General features: G+C 37.8%; 1 protein-coding gene across 1 annotated transcript; it reads left to right on the forward strand.

The window, feature by feature from the left end:
• The first annotated feature begins 1632 nt into the window (after window positions 1-1632).
• Window positions 1633-13586, forward strand: LOC141597159 (replication protein A 70 kDa DNA-binding subunit A). Its single transcript, XM_074417517.1, has 3 exons — window positions 1633-1683; window positions 10033-10475; window positions 11632-13586. Exons 2-3 carry the CDS (start codon window positions 10216-10218, stop codon window positions 13244-13246), a joined length of 1875 nt encoding a protein of 624 aa, XP_074273618.1. The 5' UTR covers window positions 1633-1683; window positions 10033-10215; the 3' UTR covers window positions 13247-13586.
• The last annotated feature ends 248 nt before the right edge of the window (window positions 13587-13834 follow it).

Consider the following 13834-nt stretch of genomic DNA (forward strand, 5'->3'; position numbering starts at 1 on the left):
TGGGTATAAAGCTTGGGGAGAGATCTTATTCTTAGATCTTGTTCATCCATTTGGAAAGCTCAAGAACAAGTGAGTAGGTGAACTCACTTGTGCCCATAAATCCGAATATCACATGGTGAGATATAGTTTTTTCATCTCTTTAAGTGTATATGAATCTACATTTCCTTCAAGGCTACCAATTAATTTCCGTTACCACAAGTTCGTTTTTATGGCCAAATTATCATCATAATATCATAATAGAACGTAGCCTTGAATCGAATCGCCAAATAAATTATTTACGATAATAACAAATTAATAATTGGAATAATGGGTTAACATCCATTCTCAACAGATTCGAATGAGCCTACACTTTCTCATAATCACCAATCAACAATCGTGCAAGTCCAGAAAAAACCTGATGTAATTAAAAGACGATTTGAAAGTTTATTACTATGGAAATAAATTTTACATAAGATAAAATTTGAGTCAACTAAACAAACTTGGTCAGGTCAGCTCCTACCTATGTGGGTCGGGTCAGATCCATGTGGGTCAAATGGGGTCAAACACACGTGGATCAATTCGGGTCAGACCCATGTGGTTTAAATCGGGCCAGAAGCATATATTAGGGTTAGAGCCATTAGTTTCAACTCGATTCAGCTTGACTCAATTGTTTCGGGTCAAGTAGGACCCGAGATTAATTAATTTCACAAATCACTTTACGAAATTAAAACATTTCATAAATTAATTTATTAAAATTACAAGTAAAAAATCCTATTTACTTAAATTAATTAATTTAAAATTCCATATGTGAAAAAAAATAAACAATTGCCAATCAACAAGAACAACTCGGATCTGAGTATTGAGAGCATTAAATGTCGATGCTCTTATTCAAACGCCTGATCAATTACAGGCGAAAACGGCAAGAGAGAGAAGTAAAACGTTTTTCACTAAAAAACGTACTGATAATGTCAGTAATGTCTTTTCTAAATTGAATCCTCCTACTACACCACTTAGTTCCACCACTACAGGAATATATCTATCTCTATTTGTTATATATCATAGTTAGTCATGTGCGTTAACATTTTAATTCATAATTGTTTATAATAACGTGATTTAGGAGGTATATGTAGTCTAACCGACGTTGTTGAGCGATTGGTAAGAGATCTATGTGTCGAGTATGCTGAACCTTTAAATGAAATTCTTCCTTCTATAACTTCAAATGAAGAAAGACCAGGTCGTTATGTAATAAACTTATCCTATTCACGTGGAGACTGTTCACAAACTCAAGAAAACTCATCCGTTGACTTACTTAATGACGGTAAGTATATTTTAAATATTTTCTTCGGTATTTTGTGTTAGTAAATAATTGAATTTGTACATAATAATTATTATGTATAAACTTTTAACGTATAATTTTAATATATTATATATCATGTTATAACACCGAATTCGTACATTAATATCACGGATTTAAAACATGTTTAAGTTTTAAATCCTTATATGTTTTGCACGTGTTTTAACCTGTTATCATTATAAAACAAATAGAGTATAAAATATTCATATATTTTGTTTTACATTTTTAAATGTTAATAATTATATCAATGATCTTAATAAAAACATACCCGTGCAATTTTGCACGGGTTGAAAACTAGTAAGTGTATTAAATAGAAAATGGGGAGAAAATAGTGAAGATAATAGAAACTAGTGTAGATCCCCGTGCTACAGCACGGTATTTTTTAGTTTTGTTTTACAAAAAGACATTCCCATTAAATTAGTTGCATAAGTTAACTGTACATTTAGGCCTCGTTTGGTTCATACAGGAATTGAATTGATGTGTTAACCTGCAATGCACGTGATTTAAACTCCTACATCGAAATTCACATGAATTGCAAGAATATGTTTGGTTGCTCATATTTGTTTCCTAGGAGTTTGCAATGACCATGAGGAGGTAGGTAGTTCAATTCTCCATCATGTAGGAGTTCGAAACTCCCATGGAGTTTGAAACTCCCCCATTTTATAAAAAATGAGGTAACCAATCAATCTCCCAAAACGACAATTCATGGGATTTTAGAATTCCCATGAATTGGGTGGGCAACCAAACGAGACCTTAATGTTATAATGTACTAATATAATCTTAGTAAGAGGTAGAAACGGAAAGTTTATTACCATCAAAAGTGTAACACCCCCTCATACCAAGGTACCTTACCAAGGACTACCCTAGCATGAAAGGCTGTTACCATCTCGGTTTCCCGAGGTTAGTATATCAAAGTTATAAATTCCAAACCACATTTATTAAAGTATAAAAGTTAAAGATTACATTATCTCAAACCAACTCAAAATAAACGTACAAGGTCTCAATACAGATGAAATCCAAGACATCTAAACTCATAACAACGGAAGCTAGACTTGACGTGATGACTCCCCATGACTGTCTCATAGCTAAACATCTGCATTACCTGTCACAATCTGCTCACCATCCCCGAATGGATCACCGCAGGTTTTACAAAACAACAACACGGGGTCAGTACTACTCCATCAATATAAGACAACAACAATACAACCAGCTGATCATCGATCTCACACAAGAACCGACTACACACCGAAGTGTGTAGCCCGCCATTACCCATCGCAACAGGTAATCCTCGCCGCCAGTGGGTGACCGCAGCCCATCCCCACCTAGTCTAGCTCATCAACGAGCGACTAACAATCCCTGTCCCTTAATGTGCACATCCCCTCCCGTGACGGGTTCCACGGAGGGCGAACTAGGGTGTGAAGCCACTCCCGCAAGTGACTCCACCACAATCACACACACAGCATCACAGCTGTCACAACACCACAATCGTCACAGCACAACCACACCAATACCGTCACCACAACACCCAACCTCCGATGATCAGCAGATAACAACAATTATAAAACATATGCAATCTCAATCAATTAACGATCGAGTAGGAGAAACCCTACCTTTTCGCAATCCGCTATCCGCAATCAATCATACAAATGCATAACAATTACCACATCGTCACCTACAACAACAATCACATAATTCCAATCACTAACTGCAAAACCCCATTTCCCCCAATTCATGATCAAAGACAAACCCTAAATATCAATCATTGAATATAAGGATGGGGACTTACCGAAGATGAATCAAAGGAAAGAATACAATTGCTATGATCACCCAAAGGATAGATTCAGAGATGATGAGAGCGTCGTAGGATGTTTTAGGTTTTGTAAATTGTAATTAGAAACTGTTTATCGTAATATATAACGCCCTAACCATTCCCAAATAAAACCGCGGAAATAATACTCGACGGACCGGGTACTCGGTCGAGTATAGAGCATACTCGGCCGAGTATCCTCTACTCGGTCGAGTATTCATCATACTCGGCCGAGTATTCCTCGGCAGAAGCCAAGCAGAATACACTTTTGACATTACTCGGCCGAGTAGGCACTACTCGGTCGAGTACTTAGCTTATAAAAATCCGTAGTGTTACAATCTTCCCCCCTTAAAAAGAACTTCGTCCCCGAAGTTCCAACCCAACCTATAAAACATGGACACCTAGCACCAGCTCCACTAACCACGCTTACTAAATAACATATCCTCTCGATATTGACTCCATAACATTATCGAATAACCACAAAATAATGTTTCCAATCTTGTCTCACTTCCATAACACTCAATAGCACTCAATACCAAGACAATCCACAAAAGAAGATCAACCATCAAAACGGAATGTTACATTCTACCACTCTTAAAAGGAACTTCGTCCTCGAAGTTTACTCACACTCATCAACATCATCATCCAGCTGCCAAAACTCTCGAACTCATAAATATCATCATTCAACTGTCAACACTGTTGAAATATTCTCTCATTGCTAAACATCGAACTACTACAAGCACGGTCATGACCTTTAATCAAAACAAATATCCGACCTTTATGCTACACCAACACTCTACTTCCAATTATACTACCATATGCACAACCATAAAAAAATATCTTCTATCGCATCCTACTCCTCTTAAGATAAGTGTTACGTTCTCGTAACTCACTAATACTAAATCCTAGCTATATTTCCTCATTATCCCCATCACCACCGCATGTCAAAGATAACCACTCATAATCTGAACTGTCGCCATGCATATATCTTAGGCTCTCTTACTTAAACAACTCTTATCCTTCAATTCACTCGTCACACCCCCTAACCTATACCTCAAAATCCTTAACTTAACCCGAAACATCAACTCTTCCACATTACCGCAACATGACACACCTCTCTATATAAACTATATAAAACTCATATCACCAAAAGCATAACTCACACTCCACACTTGTTACGTACACTCACACTAGATCTCAAGTTCTTTTCTTTCATTACCGCAAAACTCATACATAACTTAACATGACACAAATTCTCAACACCCTACACTCACTGTCTCAACAAAGGATTATGAACCATCTGCATATATCAGATCATTACTAAACAGTTCTACGAATCACTTGCATATATCAGATCATTACCATGTCTACCAAAGCCTCATCTAGAACAAGATCAAAATTACAGTAAAACCTATCACAACTGTGTCTCATCAACAGAATATCACTATACCATGATAACAACGAAAACATATACAACTCTCTTTCATATCATCCTCTACCCTCATTCCCAAACCGAAACTGGTAATAAACATCAACAAACAAAAACAACAGTCTTTATGTTCAACCAAAACTCACAAGGAACAAATGACAAACAAAATAACAATCTATGTTTAACTGGTATGCACTTTCAAAAACTCGTATCATAGTCATCTCACCTACTCCACACAACCGGTGACGGCATCGCAACACCGCCACCAACAGCCGCACCGCAGTGCGAAAATACCCGCATCACAAGAGTAAGTATCGTGCCCGGATCACCACCCGAGGCACAACAACCACATCGATAAACATCACGCCCACATATAATTCCCACAAACACTGACTCAGTATAACTCTCCGGACAAGAGACCTTACTCAAAACTACTTTACTCGACCATAACACAACTTTTTATACGGAATAAACATACAAGAATCTCATGCATATCATCCATACCTTTTCACGGAATATACATGTATCATCAATACACCTACGATTTTAACTATCCATGCCAGATCAATCAAATTATTACCTTTTGGACCTCATTCCATTAGTATACCGTACCCAACATAAATTACAAAACATTCATATAACTTTATAATTATCACACCATACCACTTCTTGTGAGGTCAGAACCTCACACAAACATTTACACATATCATAGACCCGTAATCACATCCAACTAGTCAATCCTGATCGCGTAAGTTACCACCTGTTAAAAGTTACCTCTCACCCGAGCTTAACTCGTACACCCCTCATAACATATTCTCCCATCCGCATAACCATCACCCCCTGCCAAATGTAACCATACCATTAATACTCAACTACTAACAACCGCCTCATATAACCACATCTTATACTCTCTCACAACCATACATATCTATCTGGTCTCTACAAAATCAACCTCATTAGATCAACTAGCTTCCCTAAAGTAACATCATCCTCAACCACTAGTGACAATACTATGGCACCAACATCCTTCATGTGACTACTCTCTTACTATCACTTCTTAATATCACAATCCGTTTTCTCTCTTTGGTTATCATCCCAAATAACGAACATCCAATCCATCAACAAGATTTACCTCAACACTATTCCCAATTCTATCCTTTATCATATCGTTACCTAACTCTCCACCAAAATCTCAGATCGTGTAACCACTCTACAAGCTCCTTATTCCCTTAATACCTCGAAACTCACGGCTAACACGTCGTCCTGCTCTCCTATATAACCATTAACTCACACCCTCTAGTGGGGATATCGTACATTTCCATAATTTCTTACCTTCATGCTCCTTAACTCCGGTCAACATTCTCCCAACTTACTTCCATCCTTATTTCCCCCTTTTTACTCAATAATACTAATTAATAATTCATCGCCTTCCTCTCTCTACCTAACTCTTTAGTAATTTGTTTATTTCTCCATAGCTCCACAACTCTAATTCCATTAATTCATATAAATATCTTATCATTCTTCTTATCATTTATCATCTCTAATCTTGCTTCACACTCACCCTTGTCACCATCAAGTCCACGCACTAACAGTTACTCTTCAATTAGTCGTATCTCTCTTTCGCATCTCTAGAAACCAAAATTCACTTCATACCGTTTGTCCAAAGAATTACACACTAGGCTCACCCCTTGATATTCCAACTCCCCAAACTTAGCCACTATCTACAAATCCACATCGCGACATAACTTCCTTTAAGTTCACTATATACCTCTCTTTCCTATCTTCTTACAACAACCTTCCATTACATATATCCTTAAGCAACTCTATCATAGCTGTCTTCCTCAATAAATCCTTACACATCCAAATATGCCACTATTCGTATCCCTTATCTCAATCTTTCATTCTCATGCTTCTTTACACTTACATCACCCTTGCCCATATACACTTACTTTTATATTACTCATCACACAACTATATCACTCATCATATCTCACAAAACATGCTCTTTACCTCGATTAGCTCATCATTCTTCCCTTTTCTTTTTCCACTATCCTTCACAACCACATTAACACATGTCTTCCTTACCCAACACATGTCCCTCATAAGCCATCATTCTCCATGTCATAACTTCCGGTAACTTACGTATCAAGACCGTCTCACATATAAAAGAATGCGTTAAGACTCAAAACATACATGTGTGTATACCCTACGACTCAAAACAATGTAAAAACATATCCACCGGCTCAAAACAAAAGTAAGAACATAGCCACCGACTCAAAACAAAAGTAAGAACATAGCCATCGATTCAAGTGGCCGCCCAATGAGGTACTCGGTCGAGTACATAACATACTAGGTCGAGTACAAGGTACTCGGTCGAGTAACTATATTACTCGGTCGAGTTTTCGACTCCAGAAGCAAACTCAATTGTCGCAGAAGGATTACTCGGTCGAGTATTGGGAATACTCGGCCGAGTAGACCTTACTCGGTCGAGTATGAGACTACTCGGCCGAGTTCACGACTCCAGACGCTAAACAGTATTATCACAGAGAGATTACTCGGCCGAATATGGAATACTCGGTCGAGTATAAAAAATACTCGGCCGAGTAGGGACTACTCGGTCGAGTATCGCTGCAGATTCTCAAGACCGTCCAGTTTTCGTAAAACAGTCATATCTCACTCGTTACTTGGTCATTTTGGGCGTGTGACCTATCGTTAGAATCTTAAGAGGACAAGCTATCACCTCAACCTGGAATCACAGCAATATAGTTTCTAGAACTCGACTTATGACAGTTTTAAGAACACCCTTCCAAAATCGGTTTGTATACTAATCAAAATTACTTATCAAAACAACTTTAACATGCATAAAACAGACAATAATGACTCAAAACTCCAAGAAACCAGTACACAAGTGAACTCTTATCATACTCACATGAAAATTAAACACGACATTCACATATATAGACGCATGACCTTAATCACATGCTTCTACCAACAATCAAGCATTAAAATCATCATGTTCATAAGCACATGTACCACTACCATACTTCATGTTCAACATTGTATTAAACAGGTAACATGATCACATTCTTCATGCTCAATATCAACCAGATACAATTTCACAATTCACTTTTCATATTTTACCATGTTCCAACACTTAACATGCCAACATATTCATGCGCAAAGTTTAACATCAACAATCCTCGATGCATCTTTCAACAACTATTACATTCCACTTCTTGCATCATTTCATCCAACCATGCACAAGATTCAAACTATAAATATCAAACTCACATGACTCAAACATACAACAGTTTCCCCCCATGTGACCGGCTTGAGATCGTAAGGGCCTTAATGCGACTTCGGGACGTCTCCCAGTCTTTGCGGCGACTCCAAACAACTCTCCCGGGTTCATTTTATTTAGACTCCCTAAGTTCATTGGGTTCATTTGTTTTGGTCCGGAATCGTCGCTCTCGATACCACTTTGTAACACCCCCTCATACCAAGGTACCTTACCAAGGACTACCCTAGCATGAAAGGTTGTTACCATCTCGGTTTCCTGAGGTTAGTATATCAAAGTTACAAATTCCAAACCACATTTATTAAAGTATAAAAGTTAAAGATTACATTATCTCAAACCAACTCAAAATAAACGTACAAGGTCTCAATACAGATGAAATCCAAGACATCTAAACTCATAACAACGGAAGCTAGACTTGACGTGATGACTCCCCATGACTGTCTCATAGCTAAACATCCGCATTACTGTCACACCGCTCACCATCCCCGAATGGATCACCGCAGTTTTACAAAACAACAACACGGGGTCGAGACTACTCCATCAATATAAGACAACAACAATACAACCCGGTGATCATCGATCTCACACGAGAACCGACTACACACCGAAGTGTGTAGCCCGCCAGATTACCCATCGCAACGGGTAATCCTCGCGCGATGGGTGACCGCACCCATCCCCACCTAGTCTAGCTCATCAACGAGCGACTAACAATCCCTGTCCCTTAATGTGCACATCCCCTCCCGTGACGGGTTCCACGGAGGGCGAACTAGGGTGTGAAGCCACTCCCGCAAGTGACTCCACCACAATCACACACACAAAGCATCACAATTGTCACAACACCACAATCGTCACAAAGACAACCACACCAATACCGTCACCACAACACCCAACCTCCGATGATCGAGATAACAACAATTATAAAACATATGCAATCTCAATCAATTAACGATCTTGAGTAGGAGAAACCCTACCTTTTCGCAATCCGCTATGCTGCAATCAATCATACAAATGCATAACAATTACCACATCGTCACCTACAACAACAATCACATAATTCCAATCACTAACTGCAAAACCCCATTTCCCCCAATTCATGATCAAAGACAAACCCTAAATATCAATCATTGAATATAAGGATGGGGACTTACCGAAGATGAATCAAAGGAAAGAATACAATTGCTATGATCACCCAAAGGATAGATTCAGAGATGATGAGAGCGTCGTAGGATGTTTTAGGTTTTGTAAATTGTAATTAGAAACTGTTTATCGTAATATATAACGCCCTAACCATTCCCAAATAAAACCGCGGAAATAATACTCGACGGACCGGGTACTCGGTCGAGTATAGAGCATACTCGGCCGAGTATCCTCTACTCGGTCGAGTATTCATCATACTCGGCCGAGTATTCCTCGGCAGAAGCCAAGCAGAATACACTTTTGACATTACTCGGCCGAGTAGGCACTACTCGGTCGAGTACTTAGCTTATAAAAATCCGTAGTGTTACAAAAAGACACTTTAAGTTAAGTTATTTTTGTCTTAAATCATTTTTACTTTACTATAAAAATTAACTCTATATTGCTATATCATTGCATGAAACTAATTTATGACGTTAAATTACAATTAAATGATGTAAAAATGTAAAATGTAATTAAAATGCGTATAAACCTTATAACAAAAAACAGGTAAATACAGTATAGCACGCACTTAAAAACACGATTTACGAATAATTAGACTAATATTTTATTATTATTTTTAATTAAAAAAATACATAAAAATGGTTACGTCCTTTAAAATATACATCATATTTAGAGTGTAACTGATGAGGACAATATAAGAAACAAATTTACCTAATTTTAAGGTGTAAACGATGTCAATAATTATGTTAAAGATTGCTTAAGAAGCAGGTTTGCGTAATTTTAGAGTGAAATTGATGAAGAATAATATCTATGGAAATGAAAATGATTGCATAATAAATTATGAATTTTAATGAAAAAGTTATAAATATGAATTTTAATTAAAAAATTAGAGTTTAATTATAAGAATATATTAATTGAAAAGATAATAATGTGATAATTTTTTTTACTTGTTACCTTATTTAAGTAGATGCCTTTTGGAAGAAAAATTAAGAGAATTTTTATTTTTTATTCTCTTAGTAGTAGGGGAGATGGTTGACGAGTGAGTGAGTGACTACTAAACCCACAAAGTCGGTTGGTTCCATTTGACACCCACAATTTTAATCTATTTTCCCCCAACAAACCAACACAAACACATCACCCCCAAAATAACCCGCCATTTCAAAACCCTAACATTCATTCCTCTTCAAATCAAACTTGAATTCAATCCAACAATGGCGGTGAATCTGACTAGGAACGCGTTAGCGGCGATACTAGAAGGCGACGTCAATTCCAAACCTTTGCTTCAAGTCTTGGATATTAAACCAGTCGGATCCAATTTAGACCGCTACCGTCTTCTTTTATGGGACGCCGTTGCGACTGGTCAAGCTATGATTGCTACGCAACTCAATGATCGCGTTAAATCCGGTCATGTTCGCAAAGGTTCCGTTATTCAATTAATTGATTATATTTGTAGCCCCATCCAAAATCGCAAGTATGTTTTCTTTTGTTTACGTTTTTCGTTGATTGATTGTTGTTACTTGTTAGATGATGTTTTACTGCAATTTATTGTTGTTTAATTGTAATGTGTGATAGAACTGTGTTGAAATGCTAATCGCTTGTTATGAAATCGTTTTTCGGATGAAATCCATGTTTGTTTGTGGTTACGGAGAGAGGTGAAGGTTGTGGAAGGGATAATGTCGGAGCCGCAATGAAAATGTCTAATGATTCTGTTACATTTTGAGGTGAAAAGATTTAGGAGAGAATAAATTTCCAGCAAAGACGCATTACTCTTAGGTTCTATATTATGATAGCATAAAGCAAAAAGTTCACTAAACTCACTGTTGTTTCTGTACTTGTGGAGTAATGGAGTAGCAGTCAATGCAATTTTCGACGCAATTTTCATTAATTTCTGGTCGGAGACAATATCTCTATGTAAGGTACTTCCTAGAATCGACCTCCCCTTACTCTACCATTTGCAGGAGCCCTTTAGGCATCTAACAGAGTTGTTGTTGTTGTTGTTGGATAGATTAGAAGAAATGAATTGTAGTTCATTAATTTGTGAAGCGATGTGTGGTTACAAGATCCTTTGAGATATTTTTGTGTTTTATTTGTTGAAATTGAACTTAATTATTATGTGATGATTCAAGAGAAAAGGATTGGTTGCGAGATTGAAATGTTGATCATGTTTAACGAGGAATAGTTTGTTCTTTTAGACCGAGGAACTCAAAATGATGGTGAGATTGCAACTCTCTCATTGAATGGTTAGCCGTTTGCTGTGTTGGTGACTTAATGAACAAATAAGTTAATTAGTAAAACATTGTTGCATGATGTTTGGATCTGCTGGTGATGATATACTCTTAATGTTTAAACTTGAGGAAATACTTAAGCTATGACAACATCATTACATGGTGACTTTTCTCTTGACTGGGAGTTGAATCTCTCACAGAAGTGAGTGGTAATACCGTATTAGATTTGAATTGATGTTAATGTGATTATTTTGCGTTAGTATGGTTGTTTTCGTTCAAACTGGGGAATTGTGATTTGAACAGGTTTTTCTCGTTCATGGAGGTCTAAATCAGAGGCATCTTAACGCTATTTATGCATGTTTACATTTTGTAGGAATTTAAACTGTCTCGTTATTTTTGCAGGGTTATTGTTATCCTCAACTTTGAGACTATAATTCTAGAATGTGACATTATAGGGAACCCATCTCTTGCCTTGCCTGGAGCCAATTCTTCTGCCGGAATAACATTGTCCTCTAACGTCGGCGTCAATCCAGTCAGTGTAGGTCCCAATAAGTTCAGTGCACCAAGTAATAGTAATAATGCACAAAATTACAGACCAGCTGTTCAACCTCCATATCAGCCACCTCCTAGTTATAAAAATCACGGACCAATTGTGAAGAATGAGGCACCGGCTCGCATACTTCCAATTGCTGCATTGAACCCTTATCAGGGTCGTTGGGCTATTAAAGCAAGAGTTACAGCAAAAGGAGACCTTCGTCGTTATAACAATGCCAAAGGTGATGGGAAGGTGTTCTCCTTTGATCTCCTTGATTCTGATGGCGGAGAGATTCGTGTTACCTGCTTTAATGCGGTTGTTGATCGCTTTTATGATGTTATTGAGGCTGGAAAGGTTTATTTGATCTCAAAGGGTAGCCTAAAACCAGCTCAGAAGAATTTTAATCATTTGAAAAACGAGTGGGAAATATTTTTGGAGTCCACTTCTATTGTTGATCTTTGTCTGGATGAGGATGTTTCAATTCCTAAACAGCAATTCAACTTCAGGCCTATCAGTGAAATCGAGACTGCTGAAAACAACTCCATATTGGACATTATTGGTATTGTAATTTCAGTTAATCCTTCGGTCCCCATAATGAGAAAGAATGGTATGGAAACTCAGAGAAGAATTATAAATCTGAAAGATGGGTCTTCTCGGAGTGTTGACCTAACTCTATGGGGAGATTTTTGTAACAGAGAAGGTCAACAACTCCAAGAACTGTTTGAATCTGGGAAGTTTCCCATTGTTGCCGTCAAAGCTGCAAAAGTCAATGATTTCAGTGGGAAATCTGTTGGTACAATTTCTTCTACCCAGCTCTTCATTGACCCTGATATCCCTGAATCACAGAGTTTGTATGATTGGTTCTGTGGAGGTGGGAAAGATAGTACCGCCCAATCTATCTCAAGAGATGCAACACCCCTCGGAGGGAAGAATGAGATTAGGAAAACAGTCTCTCAGATTAAGGACGAGGGTCTAGGGAGATCAGAGAAACCAGATTGGGTAACTATCAGGGCAACCATATCTTTTATAAAATCCGACACTTTCTGCTATACTGCTTGCCCTTTGATGATTGGAGATAGGCAATGTAATAAGAAAGTTACTAAATCAGGAAACTCGAGTTGGGTGTGTGACCGTTGCAATCAAGAATTTGAGGAGTGTGATTACCGGTATCTTCTTCAAGCACAAATTCAAGATCATTCGGGATTGACGTGGGTGACGGCATTTCAGGAAACAGGTGAAGAGATAATGGGCTGCTCTGCAAAAGAGTTGTACTCTTTGAAGTATGAGGAGGAAGACGAGGAGAGGTTTGCATCAATTATTCGTGGCAGTCTTTTTATGCCATTTCTCTTCAAGCTTAAGGTAAAAGAGGAGAGCTATGGTGAAGAGCAGAGGGTAAAGGCAACAGTAGTGAAAGCGGACAAGATTGACTATGTTGCAGAGAGTAAGTATTTAGTCAATGCGATCTCAAATCATCGTCATTGATGATAACATTCTTGTCTTGACTCTGCAGATGTTTTAATGACAGACGACATTTTCTGAAGAAAATTGTCCGAAACTCTAGGATTAATGTAATTGTAATTGGGTAATCATTTCTAAGCTTTATCGAAATTTTATTAAAGTTAGTGCCTTAGTGGCGTTGTCTAAATTTTGTTTATGACTGCAGCAAACATTCTTATGCAATCATCACATGTCCTTGTAACAGTTTGATTAAGTAGAGTATTCCTCAAGCATTGGCATGTTTTGTTTTTCTCTGTAAACTGTGTAACAGAGAAACATTCTTGTTTTTCTACATATATGATATATCCCAGTGCCTCCTTGATACTGTTCCTTTTGCAGAACCATGGTGGAATGTTTGACAACGGGTTTTCCCCGTGCCATAATAAGGTTTAGGATTTTAGGGACTAAATTATGTTGCACCTTGTTTAATGAGAACGGTGTCAATTTGTGTTCGGACAACTGATACAAACATACGTTTCAGGCTGCAGAAAAGTTGAACCTACGACGACTCCAAAGTCTTCTGTCGAGAATGAGGTATAGTAAAGTCTTCTGTCGAGAATGAGGTATAGTATA

The sequence above is a fragment of the Silene latifolia genome, chromosome 8, assembly GCF_048544455.1.
Source record: "Silene latifolia isolate original U9 population chromosome 8, ASM4854445v1, whole genome shotgun sequence".
Taxonomy (NCBI): domain Eukaryota; kingdom Viridiplantae; phylum Streptophyta; class Magnoliopsida; order Caryophyllales; family Caryophyllaceae; genus Silene; species Silene latifolia.

Excerpts from the sequence above, each read along its gene's own strand:
- LOC141597159 (XM_074417517.1), top strand. The coding sequence starts at position 10,216 with ATGGCGGTGAATCTGACTAGGAACGCGTTAGCGGCGATACTAGAAGGC. Across the intron at positions 10,476-11,631 it reads AGCCCCATCCAAAATCGCAA|GGTTATTGTTATCCTCAACT; the intron begins GTATGTTTTCTT and ends TTATTTTTGCAG.